This window comes from Entelurus aequoreus, linkage group LG02 (assembly GCF_033978785.1).
Source record: "Entelurus aequoreus isolate RoL-2023_Sb linkage group LG02, RoL_Eaeq_v1.1, whole genome shotgun sequence".
Classification (NCBI taxonomy): domain Eukaryota; kingdom Metazoa; phylum Chordata; class Actinopteri; order Syngnathiformes; family Syngnathidae; genus Entelurus; species Entelurus aequoreus.
Genome location: NC_084732.1, coordinates 63,065,277 through 63,091,338, shown reverse-complemented (window position 1 = coordinate 63,091,338; position 26,062 = coordinate 63,065,277). Strand labels below are relative to the sequence as shown.

The 26,062-nt window shown below is 38.6% G+C and overlaps 1 protein-coding gene across 3 annotated transcripts in view; it reads right to left on the bottom strand.

The window, feature by feature from the left end:
• Positions 1–26,062, bottom strand: part of crtc3 (CREB regulated transcription coactivator 3) — an 80,693-nt gene that overhangs the window by 11,592 nt on the left and 43,039 nt on the right. The window contains exons 5-14 of one of the 3 annotated variants that reach the window (XM_062030489.1): positions 22,214–22,276; positions 20,972–21,069; positions 20,275–20,325; positions 20,109–20,194; positions 16,096–16,145; positions 11,496–11,716; positions 8,896–9,131; positions 7,513–7,656; positions 6,992–7,096; positions 6,388–6,595 (exon numbers count right to left, since the gene is read on the bottom strand). In XM_062030489.1, the coding sequence (XP_061886473.1) occupies positions 6,388–6,595; positions 6,992–7,096; positions 7,513–7,656; positions 8,896–9,131; positions 11,496–11,716; positions 16,096–16,145; positions 20,109–20,194; positions 20,275–20,325; positions 20,972–21,069; positions 22,214–22,276 (1,262 nt within the window). The remainder of the gene's footprint in view (positions 1–6,387; positions 6,596–6,991; positions 7,097–7,512; positions 7,657–8,895; positions 9,132–11,495; positions 11,717–16,095; positions 16,146–20,108; positions 20,195–20,274; positions 20,326–20,971; positions 21,070–22,213; positions 22,277–26,062) is intronic. The other 2 variants (XM_062030490.1, XM_062030491.1) reach the window with 2 other exon arrangements.

Below are 26,062 nucleotides of genomic sequence, written 5' to 3'. Positions count from 1 at the left end.
TAAAGTTATATTTTGATAAAGACGAGGAAAAACATGCCACTCGTAATGGAGTAAGGTTGTTCGGTATACCGGTACTAATAAAGTACCGTGATACTGATTGATTGAAATTGGTACTATACTGCCTTTGAAAGGTATCGGTACCGTTCTTTTATCTGAATGCAGCTGTGCGGTGGTGATTACAGATCCGAGGCGCATGATGTTGAGTGTGTCAAAACGCACACACATAGTGCATACAAGCAATAACATCTTGGAGAGTAAGAATGGCAAAAAACGACAATTCTACTGGTTAATAAAGAGGGTGGTGAAATGCAAACTTAGGTAAACATTTAAATAATAAGCATTCAGATCTGCACAAGGAGTTATAAAAAGTGACAGGTAATAATGTAGTTGTTACAACTGTACTGCTGTTCGGCTCCGGTGCAGACCGTAGTAGAGGAGCACAGGGGAGACATTCCCTTCAGTTCACTTTACCCCACAATTGGTTTGCTAAGATCCGCCTTCCGGTCAGAATTCGAGGCCGCCGATTTGTAACAATCTGGTTGCTTTATTATTAGTTTTGCAGGACACAACCGGACCCATTCATCACTTTACTGCCCAGTAAGCGTGCTCCTCTCTCTCTGTACTCGCCCACTCACTCACTGACATCACAACACGTTGACATTCTCACAAACACACATACGCTACTCTCATAAGTTAACCAGCTCCCCTGTTGTGCACATGTTGTGACGATCTGTCACTTCATTTCTGTTTGTTTTCCTCGTTTTTGTATTTACTTCCTATCAGTACTCTTATTTTCCACTTCCTGCTTGTTCTGCTGAGCACTGTTTATTCACATACCTGCTGTTGATTGGCAGCTGGTCCACACCTGCGGCCAATCAACATGTATGCTATTTATGCCTTGCCTCGAGCACTCCTCAGTGCTCGATGATAACACTTTATGTTGGAACTGTTGTATGCAAGACTGCTTAATTTCTCTGTTGATGATAATTAAAGTCATCTTACCTGCTCATCGTCCTCCTGGTTCTTGCATCTTGGGGTCACAAAAACGGCAGCCATGCGAGTTCCCATCAGTATCATCGAGCCAGAATATTGTATCCTCGCAAGAACCCCTGTCGGCGATGCACAGCCGACGTTCTGGACCGCACAGTTCATGGAGGCCTTGAAAGCCAGGTTTGTCTGGTCCCAGCCCACAGCAAGCTCGGACTTTCTCCCTCCGCCTCGACCGCCGGTTCCGGATCTCCGACCGGCGCGGCCACTGCCGCCGACATCCCCGTCGCCTGCTGTGCATCCTGTCCCGGCTCCACGGCAATCGCCTGTGCCGGCGCGTCGACCAACGGTTCCCACACCGCGTCGCAGGCCGATCGCTGCCCCGCGGCGCGTCGACCAACGGTTCCCACACCGCGTCGCACGCCGGTCGCTGTCCCGCGTCTTAGGCCTGTCGCGGAGCCACGACGATCAACACCGGCTGAGCGCCCAGCATCCGTTTCTGCTCCAAGGCAGCTTCCAGCAGCTGCACCACGGCTGCTCTCCCTTCCAGCACCAGCTCGTCCTGCCAGTCCGGCGAAGGCTCCAGTGGAGCCCACCGTGATGTCCTTCCTGGCCTCCTGCTGGGACTCGGCGAGGGACGTGTCGTTTTCCCTCTTCCTGGCACCCTTCCGCCCATCCTGGGTTTTTGAACCGGGGAAGACCGACAACCCGGATCTCCTTCGTGTTGGACGGCGTCTGGCATATGCCTAGTGGAGGGGGGTCTACTACCGGCAGCGGTGCAGCCAAGCACACGCCGCTGTCATCCCCGCCATCGTCTCTTCCCACGGCGCAGCCACCTTCATCTTCTCTAGCGCGCCTTCGCACTGCGCGGACATCTTCCGCGTCACCGGTGGGACTCCGCACGACACCGCCATCTTCCTGGTCGGCAGCGGATCCACCCACGATGACATCTTATCTGGCGTGCCTTCACACGGCGCGGAGGTCTTCCGTGTCACCGGCGGGACTCTGCACGGTGCCGCCATCTTCATCGTCGGCAGCAGATCTACCGACGACGCTGTCATCATCATCGTCGCCGCCAGCTGCGCGACCTCTTTCTCGTCGGCCACTGATGTGGCCATTTCGTGGTCGCCCGCCTTGCCAGTTGCAGCGGCGTTCAACGCGTCGCCGCCACCTGACTCTCCCTCGCCGGATTCGGGGACACTTGGCCTGGCGACCCTCCGCAAGTCCTCCCTCCGCCCTCCCTTAGCTTTTGGACTTTTTTTTATTTTCCTGCTCTTGTTTTCAGGGAACATCTGGAATCGGTTCCTTGAGGGTGGGGTCCTGTGACGATCTGTCACTTCATTTCTGTTTGCTTTCCTCGTTTTTGTATTTACTTCCTATGAGTGCTCTTATTTTGGTTTCCACTTCCTGCTTGTTCTGCTGAGCACTGTTTATTCACACACCTGCTGTTGATTGGCAGCTGGTCCACACCTGCGGCCAATCAACATGTATGCTATTTATGCCTTGTCTCGAGCACTCCTCAGTGCTCGATGATAACACTTTATGTTGGAACTGTTGTATGCAAGACTGCTTCATTTCTCTGTTTGATGATAATTAAAGTAATCTTACCTGCTCATCGTCCTCCTGGTTCTTGCATCTTGGGGTCACAAAAACGGCAGCCATGCGAGTTCCCATCACATGTGTATACATAATATGTAGATACATAACATGTAGCTACATAGACGCGCACACAGCTGCTTCGATTGATGCCAAATATTAGCGGAGTTAAGACCGCCCATCTAACTCAACTGGCGCAAGTAAAATGACTGAATTTGGTAACAAATTGGTACAATTTGTGTTTTATCTTTAACAAAGGTGTGTTTTACCTGCTACATGGCTTATCTGGGTACATTTATCAATAGTTTTCTTTTAAGTACTTACTAATAATTTTATTTTTCTTAAAGCACATACCAGGATTGGTAACCATCAATCATACATAATTTCATATAGTGTAAATAAAGCTTTTTTATTATATTCTAAAATAATCTTTGATTATGGCAGACTACCGTATTTTTCGGACTATAAGTCGCAGTTTTTTTCATAGTTTGGCCGGGGGTGCGACTTGTACTCAGGAGCGACTTATGTGTGAAATTATTAAGACATCAGCGTAAAATATCAAATAATATTTAGCTCATTCACGTAAGAGACTAGACGTATATGATTTCATCGGATTTAGCGATTAGGAGTGACAGATTGTTTGGTAAACGTATAGCATGTTCTATATGTTATAGTTATTTGAATGACTCTTACCATAATATGTTACGTTAACATACCAGGCACGTTCTCAGTTGGTTATTTATGCGTCATATAACGTACACTTATTCAGCATGTTGTTCACTATTCTTTATTTATTTTAAATTGCCTTCAAATGTCTATTCTTGGTGTTGGGTTTTATCAAATAAATTTCCCCAAAAAATGCGACTTATACTCCAGTGCGACTTATATATGTTTTTTTTCCTTCTTTATTATGCATTTTCGGCCGGTGCAACTTATACTCCGGAGCGACTTATACTCCGGAGCGATTTATATTCCGAAAAATACAGTATATGTAATATGGAAAATTGTAAATAGTTTTTTGAGTGCAGCAAGAAAAACACAATGTGTTTAATGCCCTTTAATTTATATTTTAACCTTCTAAAATTGTTCTTTGAGTGCAATAGGAAACATATGTTTATTGTATTGCAAGATTTTCTCTTAAAATACAGCCAAAATTGACACGTTTTCAAAGTTCCCTTTATTTGGAAAAAATATCGATATACGTTTTGGCACCGGTACCAAATTATTGGTATCTGGACAACCCTACAATGGAGTCAATGGGAGGTCCTCTATTCTGCCCATAAGTCCCTCTAAAAAAACGTCCAAAAAGCGCCAACAATACTCCATTTATATTTTGTGTTTTGAATATAAACTAAGTATTAGTGATATTGTTATTAGAAGCGCTAACACATATTAACTATTTTTAGCTGTGCCGTGATCAGAAGCAGCTAACATCTTGTGCTGGTGTGATAAAATTATCGGCTGGTGAGCTGCTTTCATGCCTCGGAGCACGCAAACGTTTATTCTCGATCATAAATAATGCCTCTAACCTGAATAGTAGAAGTATATAGACATAATCTGATGAGTTGGTGAACTTTGGCAAACAATATAAACCCAGAAATGGTGAGGAAATACACAAAAAGACGCTTGGTCTGCCTCCCCACCCCCTTTTTTTTTGGTAAGCATTATGAGTGATTCTTCATCTAAATGGGGATATATGAATATCCTAGCAGTCGGCATTCTAGTGACAGCAGACATGGTACACTAAGTGATGTTTTATTATGTTTGTTGGCTCTCATGATGTCCGCAGTGAGTAGTAATCAGTGATGTTGTGGAAGGAAAAAGCGTGATGTGTTTTGACATTAATGCCCTGCCAAATGCTAGAAATGCTAAAAATTATCAAAATACATAATTAAGACATGTTATTATAAATGTACCTGTGACTACATTACAATTTAGCTTCCAACAAATAACAGGAGTTAGAAACAGTCTGGTCACAGAAGGTAACCAGTATACCATTTGTTAACAACTGCATGGTATGCTTACGTGGGGGTTTCCGACTATTTTGGACTGGTAGTAGTCGATCCACAGCAATCGTTTCGCCACACAATACCTCAATGCTAACAAGGGGAAATTACACTTCAAGGACTGTCATTGGCTTTGACAGCAGGATTGTTCAATTGCATCAAAACAGTTGTTTTTCTCACTACGATAGGGCAAAACCATCCTTGCCCAGGCACACCCTCCTGGTGTTGGACTATAAATATTTGGGATTTTGGCACCAGTCGCAAGAATAGATCTGACCAATCTAACTCTGTGAGCACAGACTGATGAAGCCTACTCAGATGAGAGGCGAAACGTATTCTAAGACAAACCAAACAGTCCAGTTGCGATCGATTGAATGCCCTGAGATAACAGTAAGTAATGTGTACAATATTTAGGTCATTTTAAGCATTCCCAGAACGAATTTCCTCAGCGCATTTATTTCTGTTTCCATAGCAGCGCACTAACGACTTCCGGCAACAAATGCGTGTTCCTACGTCCGGAAACAAATGTGTGTGTTCTAATCATGGCAGACTTGGAAACAGACAACAAAGAGGACTATGTTTGGACAAATAAGGATTCACAACCTTATCTTTAAGAAGCTGAATATACGGAGGATGAACTACTGCTTATAGAAGCGAGCACGAAGAAGAGGGTGAAACGTTGGAGCAGACGGAAGCCGAGAGAGTGAGATTGGCGTGACTTTGACGCTGTAAATGTGGAACTTGGAGCTAAGCCATGCGGACGTGAATGGATTGCTTACCCAAAATTAACTGAAAACGTCCCCGGCCAGCTAGACTAAACGCACAACTGTCCATCGAGTGAGTCACTTTAATATTGATCATGATACACGTAGCACATCATGCATGTTAGTACAACTAAAATATATACGATGTCGAGCTAGCTATGTACAAACAAACCGTGAAATGTGGGCTAATACTTTAGAGCTCCTGTAATATGATTGTTCATGTTCTTCAGTCAGTACATATTGGTTTCCTATCGCATTGCGTTGTGCATTACAAACCCAAACACGATTCAGGTGCTGACGTAGAAGCTCAGCTTATCTCTCACTGTAGCAGCTTATGGCTAATACCGTAGCACACTGATATGTTAGTACGCCAGAAAAATTGTTCTTCAGTGTTTGCTCTTACAATATTAATGTCGCTACAGCTTGGTTATTATACAGGTTACGGAATGTAAAGTAAGTATTGGTGGAGGTTTTTGAATTAATTTTTTAAGTTATTTAGAGGCGGAATGCATTGATTCCCATTAGCTACATAGCTAGCCACCTAGAACGAGCTGATTTTTTACATTTTAAAATGAAAAAAATAAAAATAAAAAGTGTGTTCTTGTCTCTCATAACTATTGTGAACAATAGGCAAAACTTCAAAAAAAAGTGCAGTTCGACAGTTCCTTTCCTGTTCCCCTCCCACACTTCATTTGTTTTTATTGATTTGGGCAGGCACTTTTTAGCTTAACAACACAGTGGACCAGAACTTGATGAGTTGGTCGAGTTAAGACAAGTTGTCAACAACCGGTATTGACTTTAACTACTTTCAGAGTATTACGCTACTTCAATTTGTCTCTTATAACACAAAACTAAGATGTTATAGTTTTGTTAAGATAGTTTATCACATTTTGACCTCCATTGTGTTGGTTTTAATGTACTGGTAATTGCACGTAAATACAAAGATGTGATTATTCGTCACACTTACTACTACACAAGTGCCCTCCTGTTTTTTTAGCTACATGTTGTTGCTTCCACAGAAAAGGAACACTCACCAGTGAGTATGATGTTGGGCACTCCTCCACTGCAGTTGGAGTACAGCATGTTTGAACTCATGTGCATGGGGTCATGCAAGTTACCGTGGCTACCACCCAGCCCTGTAAGGCCTGCCTGGGAGTAGTACAGAGAGGAAGAAGAAGGGTCGAAGCAAGATGTAGCTGCTGTGAAAGTCACTGCGTTTTCCAACAGACTGAAGTGGTCCAACTACCCGGCAGATTTTTTGGAAGCAGATGGCAAAAAACAGAAAACAGGAGAGAGATGAAGTGTTGATGATTGATAACATAAACAGAGAGCACTGCATATTGATCAAGATTTAAACAGATTTAAAACCACAAATGCACGTGTGCTAGTTGAATAAGAAGTACAGTACATATTAGTTGAGATTAGTTTAAATTTACATAAATTAGCATATCAGCTAGCACATAACTACACAGATACACAAATAACAGTAATGTGTATTGATGCTGAAATTATTTTTTTCCTTTTATACCATAAAGGTAAGCATTATTATTGAAGGCATCTTAAGGCCAAATTGATGTTTTTACCATGATGCATTTTGGAATTGTATTGGATTGTATGTATGTTGTGTGTGTCGCAGACCTGGTATGGGAGGGTTTTGCTCTGGCGACTGGAGAACTGCTGCTCCATGAAGGAATCACTAAAGAGTGCTGCCATGTTGTGCTGCCAAAAAAAACAGCCAGACTGCTGTCAAAATTGGAAGGAAAAGATCTTTCAATATTTTTTCATTCTATTACAAATGACATGTAATATGATATGTTAATTTAACCTCCTGAGAGCCAGCGTTCTCTGCAGTGACATTTGTTTTGTTTTTTTAATTCCCCCCCCAAAAAAATTTGACACAAACAAAACTCTGTATAAAAACAAATGCCCACTGCAGATGACGCTGGTTCTCAGGAGGATATTTAATAACATCAGTTTAACTACATATTTATTGATAACAGTTATTTTGACAGTGAAGACTAAAACCATGTATTAACTACAAGACTACACATCTTCAGAATAACACCATTGCTGGTGAGCAATACAATAAATATAAGGGGAGTGTTTATTTGTATTTTTTTTAAAATACTTGAGGATGCAGAAAGTATCTAGGTACTTACTTGACTTGGGTTAAAGTCCAGAGGGGACACAGGTTGCTGTTGATGCAATGTGAGGGTCTGGTCCGCTGCATGTTGGGATTGCTGGTAGAGCGGATAAGGAGGGGGAGGTTCCCTTGGCATGTTGCTGGTATCTAAAGCAACTCTCTACAAAGAAAGCCAACAGTTGTCACTACTAGGTTAGGACTGGCAGTAAATCACTGCATTTGATTTAAATTTCATGGAACTGTTTTTTTTTACCATGACGGGTATTTAAATAGTGAACGCCTTTAATCAATAAACAGTACTATTAATAAGTTTGGGTGCCCCTTCTACTTTGGTAGCATTAGTAAGTGAGTCCAAGTGTTTGACTAGGACAACATTTTTTTGATATGGTATTTTAATAGAAATTTAGAAATACATATACCGTATTTTCGGGACTATAAACCGCTACTTTTTTCACAAGCTTTGAACCGTGTGGTTTATACACTAATCTATGGATTTTTCTTGGGTAACGGCTACATTTTGGAACAGATTAAGCAAATAAATCAAACAGTGCACTACAATGATCCACTTTTTAAAAAAATTTCAAACTCAAAGTGTTTACAAAGTACAAAGAAGAAGAATCCTGATAGACATCTTGAACCTTAATAAGAAAGGAGAACATCGTATTCGTCTCATAAAGGATGAATAAAGACATAACTGACTTTACTGTTTTGTTTGATCAGCCGTTTTACTGCCGTGTTACAGTCACTGCTTGGAAACAATTAAGGTATATAAATAAATCCATGCGGGGGAAATAATAGATTTTTAGATGCATCGCAATTCGGACATGGACGATTTTAAAAATGATTAGTAAACGTCAATAATCAATCGTTTTATTTAGAGTTCTAAAATTTGGCTGACTGCAGCGAGCCAACTCATCGAGAGATCGGACCAGTTCCTTTATTATAGGGCACTTATGTTCCAGTTTTGCACACATTTCTATTAATTTAACATATGTGGGAATTAATTTTACTGTTTCTTATTACAAATGCACTGTTTCTTTAAGTTGCAAGTGATAAACGCTTATTTAGTGGAATGAAATCATCAATATACATTAATTAAAGATACATCATTAATCGCTTTTTAATCTAATCGTAGTTTGTGAATGGTAACCGAATGGTGAGTTGCCCAAAGATTCCCACTGCTATAAATAAACATTTACAAAATCTTTCTGTGTAATGGTCTTATTTAACAACATACCGGTAAACATTTTCGGCTTATAGTCCGGTGCGGCTAATATATGAAAACATATTTTTCTCTTCAAAAATGTTGTGGGTGTGGCTTATATAACGGTGCAGCTTATAGTCTGGAAAATACGGTTTTCAAGTGTCAGGTATTTTTTATTAACATGTTTTGTCCTACCTGTGTGATAGGAGACAGTGATGGGGACATAGTGGGAGACAACTGCTTAGTCAGACCCCTACGTTGCTCCGCACCAGGAGACAGGGTGAGGGGGCTGATAGGTGCAGGTCTTCGTCGAGGAGAGTTACCAGAAAGACGCAGAGATGAGTTGATGGAGGGATTGCTGAGAGAAGCAGGAAGCTGGCAGTTGTTAAGCGACGCTTGCATTGCAGGATTACTCAGAGAAGAGGAGAGGCCTGTATGAACAAAAACGTGCAAACCTTGATTAGCCAAATTTAAAAGAATAACATTTTTAATAGCAACCAAAAATAAAATCTAACAAGTGCCATAATTCTTGTTTTTTTAGAATTGCGGTGGTGATAAAATCATTTCACCATAGGAAAATATGGATAATAACTGAAGCGCCCCTTATTGATAGCAATAGTTCCAATAATGATAAATGGGTTATACTTGTATAGCGCTTTTCTACCTTCAAGGTACTCAAAGCGCTTTGACAGTATTTCCACATTCACCCATTCACACACACATTCACACACTGATGGCGGGAGCTGCCATGCAAGGCGCTAACCAGCAGCCATCAGAGGCAAAGGGTGAAGTGTCTTGCCCAAGGACACAACGGACGTGACTAGGATGGCAATGATAAGTGTATGTAAACTTCTGACAAACCATATATACTATCCATTTTGAAAACCTCCCAAACAAAACAAAAAATGCATTGTTTTGTGTTCTTATTCTTTTCTTTAAGCACACACATGATCATGTTCAAAACATCAGCACACCTGCACTTAAGCTAAGCAGTAACGCACTTATTTTCTGCCTTTAACTGTCTGCAATAGTCACCTTATACTAGGTTTCTCTTATGCTAAGGTCAACAGCAACTTAATTTCATTATATTTGAGTTTTTGTATTTTATCATACTGTTTATGCTGACTAATTCTGGTGTTGATTTTTATGTAGATTTTGTTTAATCGACTCTGTTATATGTACCATCAACTTGTAAGGGACAACAGATGGAATTCATCTCTGGCAATTTGGTACATTTACATTTCTATGTTCATTAATGTGAATTGTCCCATGTAACAAATGAAATAATATTTATGTGGTTGGCACCCAATTGAAGTGTGGAATGGAGTAGTTACTGTGGCACCCTTCACAGTTTTCAACAAAAAGTTGATTGTGTCAGACTCAACTCAACCGAACTGTAATGGCATTCAGACAATTCGGGACAACGAAAGGCCTTGTGAAGCCAAAATAAAAAGCGGAAGTTACAGCTCTATGCATTATGTATTGATTTTTGCGGCATGCTTTATAACTCCATGTGTTTAACATCAATTCAGTCATTTGGGAGCTTTATTCTGTGATTGGAGAGGCCTGCAAAAATGAGAAAATAGAGCCACACAGAGAAGAGAAAAAAAGAGATGATTATAGGGAGGCAAAAAATGTGCTGCTCAGCCAAAAACCACAGAGTCACAAACTACTAAGAAGACAGGCTGAGCCGGAGTAGCCATGGAAGGCAGGCGAAGTTCAAAGTGAGGACGCTTTTCAGATCGTTCAAACACAATGATTTCCATAACACGGTTAGCTGGCAGCGACAAACATTTCAAGCTCAAAAAATGCAAGTGGTGGTTTCAACGTGAAGTAAGGCCTTGATTTATTTCACAAACAACTGAAACGTGCTAGAAAAGGACACGCACTGTGACTGAATGAACAAGTCAGAAACATTAGTGGGCAGGGTGCCTTCAACTTCTATGGCAGTATCTATCTTGCCATTGTTTACAAGCTGGGAGTCACTTCCAAATATCACTAAACCACAACCACCACAGTGGCCTCTTTCTCCTTACAGGATGCAGATTGGTCTGGTCATTCTTTGTCCTGCGTGGTGGAACTAGATGACGACATCATATAATTTGCATAACTGGTCATAAGCATGTCATTTTTATAGACCCTGTGGGGTAGACGAAAAGTGGGCAAAAAACATGACCAGCAAAACAAGTTTAGAAATTAGGGCTGTCAAAGTTGCAATTAATCATAATTTAAAAAATATTGTGTATAAATGCAGAATAATCCAAATAATTTAAAATAGAATTTAGCACTGTCGTTTGAAAATGTCAATAAGCTTGTTTGTCTAAGTAATTGGTTGAAGAAAGAGTAAATGCAGACAAAAGTGCACTCTGAGTTATACTTATGAACGTGTTTAGTATGTTATTTATTAGTGTACATCAGCACCTTGTTAATTGCACTTTTGTACAAAATGTGCCCTTCATACTACACTGTTACTCAACATTTTAAACAATCAATGACCTGCGTTCAAGTAAAACATTAGAAAAATGTTTGTGTTTAACAATCTGAAGATAAACTTGCATTTGTGCCATATTGGGGTCTTTTTTTTTTAGTTTTGATAATTCAAATTATGCAGGCAAGTGATTGTGATTTATTAACATTCAAAAGTGTCAATCTCATTCAAACCGTATTTGTAGTGGCCCGCCACAAATACATTTGTGAGTAGATGGACAATCCACCATTAAGCAATGACTACTAGCCCTAAAACTACAATATTTTGTAAACAGTAAATGTGGCACAGATACAGCGCTTCAACTAACCCTGTGAGTTGCCAATGCCTAGGTGCATCATGGCAGCCGGCAGGTTTCCGGTGCTACTTCCCCCACCAATATTAGAGTATCCTCCATTGTCTTCAGGGTCCAGTGGCGTGGAGAGGGGGGAGGGAAAGTGCAGGTTGCTGAGATCGGGTAGAGAGCCTCCAGTGTTTAATGAGCCCTGGTAGTGGGAAAGACCAGAATTTTGCTCTGGAGAAGGGAAAACACTGGAAAAACATAAGAATCTGATTAGATTTCTGTTAATATTGTCTATAATTAAAAACAACGTTTACAGAAATGTACAATTACTGCTGGCTTCCTCTTGGCTTTGCATGTTTAAAGGGAAGATAGAGCTAATTTGAAAGTGAGTTGTTATGTTTTGGTGATTCAAAGTGCTTGGGGATCACCCTAATGTAGAGGAGAAACATTTGCTCGTAAAATTCTCTTGTTGCATCAAATAATATGTCTTACCTGTGAGAAGAAAGTGAACACAAAGCAATTACCTGCCGAAATCAAAATAACGAATGTACTTAAATATGTATATATGTTTCCCTATTATTGAGCATTAATGGCTGCAAGGAGCCTGATCTGGTCTGGGTAAAAGGTGGGTGGTCTTGAATCATTGTGTGCACATCAAAATCAAAGCACAATAGCAAATACGAATCATAAATCTTTCTAAGACTCATTGCTATTATACTGTGGAGAAAACGTATCTCAGCAAACAATTACATTCTGTTCTGTGTACATTTCAACCAGCTGGACAACTTTTTGAAATATGGGTTGTCATTGGAATTTAGAATGAACTCAGCAACTCCCAAGCACTTGGTATTGTCTTTTGCAAACAATACCTAATAAGAATGTGAATCTCACAACACCTCGCAGTTCGATTACGATTTTTGGGGTGATGATCGATTCAGAATTATTCTCAATTCAACACGATTCAAAAATCAAAAAATATATTATTTGGTGCATAAACTATAATAAAACTTTTTCAAAACAGGGTAAAAACGCTACTCTTAGTTACTGACATGATGTATACGAGGGGCAAATAAGCACTGAGATGGCCTAAAAAATGTCTTTTATGAAATCGATTTTAAAAAATTTAGAATCGTAATACATAAGGATCGCCATTTGGATACAAATACTTTTTTTCCAACATCCCTAATACCTAATACATTCTCTAGTTTCCAAAGACAGCATATGAACAATACTGTCAAAAGACTAAAAACACACACACAAACACCAGAGGTGGGCTTTGTGCTGGCCAAAACACTATCAGAAGCACTGGCCTACATTCACAATGACAAATTCTAGTATTTGCTCAAAGTGTGTTAATTTACAGCATCTCTGACAGTCCATCATCTTCATTGCTTGTGGTACAATAAATCATGTCAATGCATTCATAATCAGGAGTGCTGGCCAATGTAACATACAACTACATTAGTGATAGAGCTGTTTCTTTAACTAATTAAATTTCAGATTCAGATAATGAGGGCATTTTCATTTTACCGTCCTCTGTTTTTTGTGGCTCCCCATTAGTATTTACGGTACCAAAAACTACTCTTCCTGGGGTCCAGCAGCAGAGTGTGGTGGATCAGAGCTAAACTGTTTGCCAAATAGTCTGTAGAACTCTGGAATGATGGATGGATTTTGTTTATAAATAATAGTATGTATGGCGCCAAAACAATGCCAGTAAGATTTGGTAACAAAAAAAAATGACATTGTAGAAAAAGTTGTAATGGCACAAAAACAAGTTTTAGCATCATATAAATAAAACCATTGAAAAAAATACAATACTTTTTTAATCATGATATATTTTTCAATGCCAATATTAACATTTGTGTACACTTTTGTTTTCGTGTGTTTCAAAGATTTTTATGTTCAACTTTTTTTCACATTAACTTATATTCTTTTACGGTTCTGTTTCTTTTATTTTTGGTTTCACTTCTTTTTTTACGGTTTTAAATTAATGGCAGTGTTTTGGCTTGGGGGACGGGTGTTTGTGTGCGGTGCTTACAACAAGCTTACCCGGAAGCAGTTTAATTAGATTTGGGCTTGCAGGTAAAACACCGTAGAAGAGGACGGGAGCTCTAAATCAAGTTTTTAATTGATATGCTATCTTTGTGTTAACCTAGCCATACTTTCAAGATGTAGCATAAACGGTACAGAAATTGAATATGTATTTTTCAATTCTGTATGGAACAATAAAGTTACCGGTTGTTACAGTTCTACGCAAAGAGAAACTTTAACATGTCGGTATAACTGTGTTTATTCATTCAAAACATCTAACACCGGACGTGTAAAGCTTGGTGTGAAATGAGTAACCTAAATGTGTGTTAAATACATAACTTCAACTATCATAATGTTGAGCAACTTCCGGCGGTTCTTCCTCTTGTTTCCCCGAGAGAGAGAAAGCCTAATATCCAGCCTGTGGAGACAACTTCATGCGCAAGCTTTTTTTTAGCATGTTTAAATAGAGCCTTACATCTTTTTCTTTCTATTTTTAGACCTAAGTAGTTTGACTCATGTCTTATTGTATTGTATTGTATTTTCAAGCATTATTTTGACTTGTATAAATTGATAAATTATGTGCTGAAACTATCACTGTAGTGATTAATTTCCTGCCTTAATTGCAAATATTACAAAATAGGGGAATGCATTCAGCTATCTTAAATGATATACCACGTAATATTTACATGTACACTGTGATGAGGTGGCGACTTGTCCTGGGTGTACCCCGCTTACCGCCCGAACACAGCTGAGATAGGCTCCAGCATCCCCCGCGACCCCGAAAGGGACAAGCGGTAGAAAATGGATGGATGGATGGATTTACATGTACATTTGAAAGTACAACCATTTACAACAATTTTTTTCATCAACTGCTATATTGCAAAGGTAATAGATCATTTAAAATTAATTAGAAAAATAGTCTGGACTTTTAGAAAATACATTTCTACTAACAATTACATTAAAACATCTTTAAAAATAATATCTGAGTAGTGATTTTTGATGTTGCTGTATTTATTTCAACAAAGAAGACTTCTGCCTTTCTGAAACATCTGGATTTTCTTCAGTGTGTTTTTGAGGGGACATCCTGTATGTCCAACTACAGTAAATAGTAAATGTAAATCTACTGCATACCGGTATATAAAACCAATTTTGAAAGTAACAAAGTTGACCAAAGTGCTTTACGAATTAGGTAAGAAGTCAAAAAGTAATAAATGTAGTTCATCATATTAGGTTTAAAAATCCAAGATTTATCTCTGAGCAGGACATACATTTACTAAAAGCAACACACTAAAGTCTACTTAAGATAAATGTAAAAATAACTTTTACTTCATAATTTCATATTTTGAAGCTTTTTTAAAACTTGATTTAGAGTCCCTCGGTCCTCCCGTCTTCTTCTATGGTATTTCAAGTAAAACTGGTTCCGGGTAAACATGTTATAAGCCATGCCAAAACACTGCCATTAGTTTGAAACCGCAAAAAAAAGAGGCGAAACCGAAAATAAAGAAACAAAACCGTAACAAAGAAGCAAGTGTGGGGATAAAAAAAGTTGGATAAAAAAACCTTTGAAACAACAAAACAATAAAAGTGTACACAACTATGAATATTGGTATTGAAAGCATGTCACGATTAAAAAAAATATCCACCAAAAATATAATTTTTTTAATGTTTGCATTTATTTGGCATGCCACAGTTAGGAGAGGGGCCGTGCCAGCAACCTGAGGGTTCCTGGTTCGATACCCAGCTTCTACCAACCAAGTAACGTCCGTTGTGTCCTTGAGCAAGACACTTCACCATTGCTCCTGATGGGTCGTGGTTAGGGCCTTGCATGGCAGCTCCCGCCATCAGTGTGTGAATGTGTGTGTGAATGGGTGAATGTGGAAATAGTGTCAAAGCGCTTTGAATACCTTGAAGGTAGAAAAGCGCTATACAGGTATAACCCATTTACCATTTGTTGCCAAAACTTGTTACGGTGCCAATACAAATTTTCTGTAATGTCTTTTTTTTTTTTCGATACCAAATCTTACTAGCAGTGTTTTGGCTCCATAAGTATGATGCATTTCATTGACAGGTACATAATTGACGATTTTTTTGAAAAATATTGTTACATTTGGCTGAGCACCAAATTTTCAAGAACCTTTTACAGTTGATCTCTGTGGTTAATTACACCATGTTCAAAGTTATTTGCAGAAATTTAACATGTGTATTGGCGAAAAGGTATTTGAAAAAAACATGCTTATCCAAGTCTTTTACTTCATGATAATGATAGTCATTCCCAATACCTGATATGCCTATCACTTTGTGATGCCACAACTAGTTATAATGTGTTCTTGTATATCATTTATGGTTTGCATAATTGCGACGTGATAGTGGTGGTATTACAAGATGGGTTAGGTCAGGTAAGTCCCTACTAAAGGCCCAAGTACAAAATGCACTGCCTGCCACTGACAGAAATATCTTTCTGTTGAAGAATCAATGCATTACATATAAATCCTACTTAGAATTTCTTTACTTCCAAGAATCTCTTCTTTCTTTAGCTGACTACATGGATTGTGTTTTCTCAAAAGACAATTATTCGGACATATTACATAACACTTACTTGATACCAGGCACTTCACAGGATTTAGGCCTTGATGCAAGAGATTGGGCCTGAAAAAGAAACATTTTTGAGTCGAGTTTGAGTTTATTTCGAACATGAATGCATACAACATGATCAGAATTTCCAGTTTCTCTTTTCAACATGTTCGAAAAAGAGTAGGAAGATGCAGAGCTTATTTAATCCTACCCCTTTTCCTTTACATAGCAGTTGCTAACACTTATGTTGACTTCCTGTTCTCAATTTATTCACAATATACTCCTTAAGTAAAAACATAAAAAAATAAATGAATAATAATTTGTGAAGTAAGTTGCATTTTATATGGTGAGATAAATATGATTATCAATAAATTCAGAATGTTTATCATTGTTCTTATTCTTTGTACTTTGTAAACAAGATTGAAGAGTTTCTTGAATTGGATCATATTAGTACATTGTTTGATTTATTTGCTTAATCCATTCGATAATTGAATTCCACATACCCGAAAGGGACAAGCGGTAGAAAATGGATGGATGGACGGATATACTAAAGGTCCTAAGTAGAGATGTCCGATAATATCAGACTGCCGATATTATCGGCCGATAAATGCTTTAAAATGTAATATCAGAAATTATCGGCATCAGTTTCAAAATTATCGGTATCGGTTTCAAAAAGTAAAATGTATTACTTTTTAAAACGTCACTGTGTACACGGACGTAGAAAGAAATACAGAGCGCCAATAAACCTTAAAGGCACTGCCTTTGCGTGCCGGCCCAATCACATAATATCTACGGCTTTTCACACACACAAGTGAATGCAATGCATACTTGGTCAACAGCCATACAGGTCACACTGAGGGTAACCGTATAAACAACTTTAACACTGTTACAAATATGCGCCACACTGTGAACCCACACCAAACAAGAATGACAAACACATTTCGGGAGAACATCCGCACCGTAACACAACATAAACAGAACAGAACAAATACCCAGAACCCCTTGCAGCACTAACTCTTCCGGGACGCTACAATATACACCCCCGCTACCCCCCTCCCACCTCAACCCGCCCCGCCCCCCCAACCCCGCCCACCTCAACCTCCTCATGCTCTCTCAGGGAGGGCCTGTCCCAAATTCAAAGCTGCTGTTTTGAGGCATGTTAAAAAAAAATGCACTTTGTGACTTCAATAATAAATATGGCAGTGCCATGTTGGCATTTTTTTTCCATAACTTCAGTTCATTTATTTTGGAAAACCTCGTTACATTGTTTAATGCATCCAGCGGGGTATCACAACAAAATTAGGCATAATAATGTGTTAATTCCACGACTGTATATATCGGCATCGGTTGATATCGGAATCGGTAATTAAGAGTTGGACAATATCGGAATATCGGATATCGGCAAAAAAGACATTATTGAACATCTCTAGTCCTAAGTGTTGTACGTGCATACAAATATTTTACATTTACATATTACATTTTTCTCTAAGATTGTATTTCTTCTCTTTTGTTGAGAATAATTGTTGTACATTTTTGGGTAGCAGGTAATAGTTTTCTTTGTGCATAATCTTAGATGTTTGCAAATTCACTATGTCGTGGAATTTCATTATTTTCGATTCAATGAATAAAGGGTTTGAATGTTCTCCATATCCAACATTATGTATTATTCCAACTGATCTTTTTTGTAACACCATTAATGAATGAAGTGTACTTTAATAGTTATTTCCCCATATTTCTGCACAATAACTCGGATATTGTAACACTAGCGAGCAGTAGAGAATATGGAATGATTTTTGGTCCAAAGCATATTTAGCTTTATTCATTATTGACGTGTTTCTTGCCACTTTATGTTGTATATTTTTTATATGAGATTTCCAGTTAATTTTATCATCAATCATTACACCTAGAAATTTGGTTTAATTTACTCTTTCAATTTGTAATCCGTCTATTTGTATGTGTTTGACTTTCCCTTATACTTTTACCGAATAGCATTATTTTAGTTTTACTGAGGTTTAAGGATATGTTGTTTTTGTCAAACCATCTTTTTAATTTGTTCATTCTGTTATTATTTGTATTAGCTTCTGTGTGTTCTCTCCTGAACAAAACGTGTGTCTTCCGCGAATAATACTAACTTTAAGTCTTTTGTAACTTTACCAATGTCATTTATATAAAGATTAATTAATTTCGGTCCCAGTATTGATACCTGGGGTACTCCACAGGATATATTTAGTTTTAGTTTTGTTGTAGACGTTTGTTCCCTTAGTTTCACATATTTTTTCCTGTTGGTTAAGTAGCTTCTAACCCAATTTAAGACCAACCCTATGATGCCATACTGTTCTAATCTTTTAATACAAATATTGTGATTAATTGTCTCAAATGCTTTAGTTAGATCCATAAACACTGCTGCTGCACACTGTTTACCATCTATTGCATTGGTAATTTCCTCTGTTATTTCGATTGAAGCCATCAAAGTTGAAATATTAGCTCTGTATCCATATTGGTTCTCAGCGAGTATTCTAGATTTGTTTATGAAACTCTCCAATTTTTTTCAATGTTTGTATTTAACCACTCTCACAACGACCATACACACCATGAAGTGCATTATATATTATCTGTGGTGAAAGTAACCGAAATAAATTGTATTTATTAGCACCCCAAAAGGGACAAGCGGTAGAAAATGGATGGATTGATGGATGTAAATACTTGGATTTTTCAATGATTTTAGAAAATTGTGGAAGTAAAGAAACCGGTCTATATTTGTAAATTGGTGTTTGTCTCCAGTCGTATAAATTGGTACAACTTTAGCTATTTTCATTTTGTTTGGGAATTTTCGTGTTTAAAATGATAGGTTACTGATATACATTATTTTATTGGTCCCGAGATCTCTTCAATAACCTTTTTTTATCGTTTTCATATAAATTCCGTTACAATCGATTGAAGTCTTAGATTTGCATTTTTTCCACGATTTTAACTAGTTCCTCCTGTGTCAGTTTCGTGAGGAACATTAAGTTGGGATTTCTATCTATAGTGTCATTGAAGTCCTCAGTTGAAACTGGGTCTGGAATCCTTTCCTCCAATTTTGATACAATATTTACAAAGTCATTATTGAAGCTTTCAACTACTTGCACTTACTAGAAGAAGTAGAATCTTGAATTTCACGTTGAATTTCTAAGGTTTCGACCTCGGGTCAATGGTGGTGTAAAACACAGCTAACTTTCTTATAGCCAGTGTGTGCTCACAACATATGTAAACGTGTACAGAGATCCAAGAGTGTGAATTTGAGGATGATTGGTTGTCTGTGTATCTGTGATGGCCCTGCGATGAGGTGGCGACTTGACCAAGGTGTACACTGCCTTCCGTCCAAGTGCAGCTGGGTTAGGCTCCAGTCCCCCGCGACCCAGAAAGGGATAAGCAGGAAAAAATGGATGGATGGATGGACTTTGAGTGTGAATAATTATGTGCAGTCTTTGATTGGCTGGTGACCAGTGCCGGGTGTAGACTGCCTTTTACCCGAAATCACCTAGGATAGGCTACAGCTTTCTCATGACTCTGCTAAGCACTAGGAAATGGATGGATTTCTAAGTTACTATGATTTGGTGCATTTTAGCCAGCGGAATATTGAAAGGGCAGCAAATTTATTGTGTGCTCTTTTTTTTAAATTTTTGCTCATTTAGTATCTCCTCCGAGTTGATTGCTGCAAGCCTAACCAAGTGTTGAAAATTTAGTAAAGCGAGTGTTAAAAAACAAGAAAAAAGTTCAGCAATAGTGGGAGGACAATGTCATTACAATGCTGCTGATGATACAACAGTGGTGCATCAAAAATACATACCAACACATTTAGTATGCAGAAACAGCGATTGTATATGTATGGTGGCCCGGTGACGTGCAATCAGGTGAGGCAGGTGATGTAAAGGTTGCACCAGTCATTTTAGATGACAAAAATCAATTTAATTGGATTGTGCTTGGTTTCTCAAAGCCATCTGCATTCATACAGAGGTTAGCGAGCACAAGCTTAGCAAAAGCAGACACCGATCTCACCTTTTTGGTTTCCCACAGTTGCTTGGGCAGGGGCCTACTGACACCAAGGAGACTCTCGTCATTTGGTAGCGTTGGAAAAGAAAACACTGTAGAGATGGTGACATGCTTTATTTTACACCTTTCTGCTGACACACTAACACAATATTCTCTGGAAAATATGACTCACCATCTCCAGACCCATCCACCTGTGTCTCATTTATACTAGCTCCATGCCAGCCTGCACAAGACAAAAACATACATAAAAATAAACAAAAATGGTTACTACTCCTTTTACTTTTCATAGCAATTTTTTACACATTTGTTCACTTCCTGTGCTCAATTTTCAACATAATAAAAATAAATAGCCAACTAAGTTATCATGAATAAATAGTTAAGTTGTGCTTCACATAATGAGATGTTTCAATATAGTTCAAAATGTATATCAATATTTTTCTTTATACTTTGTAAACACTTTGAGTTTAAACAGTTTCTTAAACTGGATCATTAACAACATAGGCAATTAAAAAAAGCCGCAACAACAAAGCATAGGAGTGTTAACAAGTAATAAGTAAGGCCAGCTGTTTGTATTACTGTACCCATACATCAAAGCATGGGAGCTTATAGACAGGTCTGTTTTACAATCTCCAGCAGTCATAATATGTACTATAAAGTATGATCAACTGAATTGAGATAAGCATAGTATGGATGACATCAAAAATGTCTCATGCAGTAGCTGTTACAATATCCAGAGTTAGGATTTACAGATAAAAATGCATTTCCATTAAAACACAACAAGAAAGGACATGAAAAAAGAAAGGGAGCATTTATTGTAGTGCTGCAAGTGTGTGTGTCTGTGTAAAACTACACTGCACTGCTACACTCACCATTGCGCTGAGGGGGACCGCGGCCCATCTGCCTGTTCACGCTAAAGGGGTCCTGTGGGTTCATAGCACTTGTATGAAGAGCAGAGTCTGAGTTGGTTCTGTGTAGGAGGAAGAGGAAAAATGTTCAAAATGTTGTAGCACCTTGGACAGAGGCCGATGTCATCCCAGGGCCATAAATTCAGTGAGTCATTATGCTTTCACCGCATTATTCTACATTGTCATGCACCATTAACTAAATCCTAGGAGATACAATTAGAAAAATATGGGAAAACAACAAAGCTCTGCAGCACCTTTTCATAATCTAGCTAGTACAAAAATAGTGTAACACAACAAAAAATTCTGTGAAAAATCCAACTATAAAAAACACGGTCTTTCTACCGTAATCCTGAAAACCGTTCCAAAAAGATAAGATCTTCAGGTAAAACTCAAATACACATAACTTCATAGAGTTTTCACAATAATTTACTAATAATTATTTTGTAATGTCAATTAGGCAACAATATTTCACAAAGGTGAGTATAGTGGCAATGTTTTTTGGTGTAAATGTCTCTCCCTTCCCCTCCTTTCCGTCATCGCAAATTAGAGTCATCAACTAAAGGTAAAAGTGATGTTAATTATTCTTTTATCCATTTAATTCATTATTTGTTTGTATTTCACATGGTTTTCTTCATGTAAAGTCAATTATTTTCGATAAAATGAGTTTTATGTTATTATATTTTGGCTCTCTGGAACAGATTAATTGGATTTACATTATTTCTTATGAAAAATAAAGATGAACTTTTGGAATGGATTGCTAACAAAAAAAACGTACCCCTGTACAACTTTCACAATTCATCCAGGGTAATAATTGTATGGACAACAAACAGCACATAAAAGGATGTGAACAGAATGAGAGAAGCGAAATGTGAATCATCAGCCTGGTTGCTTGGTAGTGGAAGAGCTTGACTCCTGAAGCTGGGTTAGTAAGAAATAAACAATTGATTAATGTCTCAGATACCAACCTGCATGGATGAGCGGGGAAACATTTGGGAATAAGAATATTGAATAAATCACCAGAATAAATATTAGTTGAAACTTGGCTGCCTTTCAGTGCTAAAGAGGAAAAATAATTATTGTGATGTTACAAATAAGAGATAATAATAGAGCAAATTGAAAGTTGGATACGTGACGTGGACTACATGAGCAAGGGATAAAACAGTTAACAGACACTAGGGTAAAGAGAGGAGAGGGGTCAAGGGTCACCTGTTGAGTTGTGATATCAATCTAAACCCTGGTCGTTTTTCCTCACTCCATGGAGGCTGATCCCTTCAAAAGACACAAATGTAATAACGAGTTAAAAAAATAAGTATTTTAATTATATTGCGTATGTTTTCTGAGGCAAAAAGGCCCTAAACAATGTCAGAAGTCTTTAAAAACAGTCGATAACTAAAAAGTGACAAAACGGGGATTTTTTTTTGGATCCCCTATTGATTTTGTGTGTTTACCCACTTGCAATGACATTAAGTCCAAACCTTTTATGGTAGGTTTCTTCTACCATATAGTGACAGGATATCAACAGTGAAGTGAGGGGATTTATACTTATACAGCATTTTTTCTTTATAGAGATTTAAAGCGCTTTACATAGTGTAACCCATTATCTATACATCTTTTAAGCTACATTTATACCAGTGTGGGTGGCACTGGGAGCAAGTGTCTTGCCCAAAGACACAGTGACAGATGGCGGAAGCTGGAAGTGAACCTGGAATCCTAAAGTTGCTGGCATGAATGCTCTACCAATTGAGCCACGCCCCCCCCCCCCCCCCAAAATATATGTTGAATATCAACATCAATATCCCAGAAAATAAAAGTTATAAATTAAATTGTATTTAATATTGAGTATTGAAATTGGGTGAAGTTGATTCCAGACCAACCAGCAATAATTCTGACCTCCATAGACCACGAATAACACAAATTAGTCGTACACTTATATGAAAGTATTTCTAACTTCAAAAACAGTCTCCAGCAACGTTCCCTCTAAGGTGCGCGCCTGTGCAATTGCGCACTGCTCAAGCATCCTCTGCGCACGGCAAATCTGTGCCACACACAAAATCAAATAAAAAAATAAGCGCATAACAATTTTCGACACATGGACACGACAGCGAAAACAGTTTTCTTCATCATTGTTCAAATATTGTAACGTCTGTCGAGACGCATTGAGGACATGAATTCCATCGATCACTTTACTGAGCAAAACTCTTTATTGTCGGCCATAAACACATCACCAAAACATTAGTAAAAAAAATGATATCTAGCAAAACTGGTCATTTTCTGCAGTACAAAAGCAACTTTGTTATAGCAACAGCAACCGCTCGCTCTTTCTCACTTGCACCAACACATGCACATATGGCACTTAGCCAGTGATGCGTTTACAGACACACAAAAAGTCGGACAACTCCAACACCACACATAAAGTATCATTCCAGATCGTTACACTATAATTTACCAATCAAATGTGTGCTTATTCTTGTGTCATTTATTAGGAATCTTAATTTATAAATATTAATCATGAAATGCTGTTAGTATATGAAATAAATACTAATAAAAAAATATTTTTTACAAACAGGAAGTTGCAGGAATTTACACATGATCCCCTGCTTACATCTCATTGTGCAACATGTGAATGTTTTAATGAGAACTAAATGCAATGTCTGAAAGGGGTACAAATTATTTCCAAAGCAGGACCTCCACCCAGACAAACAATACAAGTACACAGTTCATGAAAAACAATATTTTTTGTTGTCATTGTAAGTGGGCCTAAACACTTACTGTATATTAGAAAATAATCTCATGGAAATGACTGTGTTGTGTTTTTATTTCCCTGCCTTCTCTTGTGTTGTGATGTGTTTCCTCAGCTCATTAGTCTCCAGCGAGGGGCGGACACTAAGGCACACCTGCAACCTATTTCTACGAGGACTATTTAAGCTCGCCTCCCACAGCTGGCTCTTGTCGGTTAATTTATCCTGCACCTTCCATGTGCACGCGCCTGCTTCGCCTCGTCAGTCCTAGTACGTTGTTTTTCCTTAGTCCTGTAATTCCTAACGTTGTTGTGTTTGTTTCCTAGCCTCCTTGAGGCAACAAGGACTTTACCCTGTGTTTAGTGTGCACTGGCTTCTCCCCCTGCCGACCACTGAGGAACCTGTTTCATTTAAGTATTCATGGTGTGCACTTCTGCCCCATCGCTTTTTGTTACACTTTTTGGACTCATTAAATGTATTCCCTTTTGTTATTCAACCTTGCCTCCCGTCTCTGCATCACCCCCTTGACCAGTTCTTAACAGACTGCTGCCATTTGATTATAATAATAAGGGAATGTTGTCTGTCTATCTGTGTTGGCCCTGCGATGAGGTGGGGACTTGTCCAGGGTGTACCCCGCCTTCCACCAGAATGCAGCTGAGATAGGCTCCAGCACCCCCCGCGAACCCGAAAGGGACAAGCGGTAGAAAACTGATGGATGGATGGAGATTGGACTTGTTATTTAGTCAGGTTTGGGACAGGTGTGCTGCTGGTGTAGCCACAGTGTGCACGTCTGATGTTGCTCACAAGGGCTCCACTGAATGCTCAGGGAGTTTTTGCGTTTGCTCACACACATGAAAAATTAGAGGGAACGTTGGTCTCCAGTGTTTCCATACATAATTTTAATAATAATATAATAACTATTTACACAGTGGCCATAAGGTACAACAATTTTAAATTGCATTCACACTTCCACTGCCTACCTACAAAACTCACTGTAGAAATACAAATAACTCAACATTACCACCTTACGACAACACTCATATTACATGTCATTTGTTGAAAACAAATTGGGTATCTGTTTTTGCAATGTCGCAGTCTGCGCTTAAACTTTTTTTAAAGTTTTCAGATTAAACCTTGCATGTATTTCAACCAGAAATGGGACGCTGCAGGGCACCAGCCTGGAAAAGCTTCTCGCAGTCCAGCACATGGTGGTCGGGCCAACCCTCAACAAGTCACACAGGACCATCACTGGGGATTGCTTTCAGACAGCAAGGGAATCTCAGCTTCCCCTAAAATTTAAAACAAAAACTAAGTGGTCAAATATGTACTTGTGTGTTTACATTTTAATGAATAAGTATACGTTCAACTTTTGTTTAGACTTTGTTCTCATTAATTCTCGTAGCGTCACAGTGCATTAAACAGTGTTGAAGCGGAGCGTCATTAACTTCAATGGGGGAGCATAAAGTGGGTTGTTCCACTACAGCCAAACTAGACAGTAATTACAGTAGATAAATACTCAACTTTGTCCCGCCCATCGGACGTTCAGGGTCTCTGGTAGCTTATGGAAAATGGGCTTGGCCTCGGCTGGGCTGGACGCTGAGCTTCCGCATGATGATTGGGTGATATATCTGAGGCTAAGTCTCTTTCTTATTGAAAGCAAAATGAGTGAATCAGCGATCTTTAATAGCATTTTTCAAGCTTTATTCAGTTGTTTTCAGTTGATATGGAGAATTTCACAATCCTCTAAGTGACATTTTCTTTGTAAAATCTAGCAACTTTATATCTTTAATCTGGTATTGGAGACTGTACTCATGTTTAGAGAGTAGCTAAATATGAACTACTTGAAAGACCAGTAGCCACCACTTCCACACATGTATCCCACCACCCGCAAGGGCTAACAAAAGAGATGCTTTGTAAAGTCTAGGGTGCTAAATAGTTTGAAATCTGTCAGTCAATGGACCTTAGTGAAATAACAGTGGTACCTCGGGAGACAAGTTAAATTGGTCCAGCGACACAACTCATACTGCTAAAAACATCCATCCATCCATTTGCTACCGCTTGTAAGACATGTCTTACAAAATAGCATTGACAATTGAAATCAATTGAAATCAGTTTAATCTTTGCTTGGTCCACCAAAACATCACTATTTTGACATGTAAATTGCCTTTTAAAAAAACCCAAAACATTAAGATAAGAAATATTAAATTAAAAACAATACAATAGAATGAACTACAAACTACAGTAGATTTCTGAAGTAATATAATAATAATGTACAGCATTTAACTTGGAAAGTGGACTTCTCCCTCAAATCCACCAT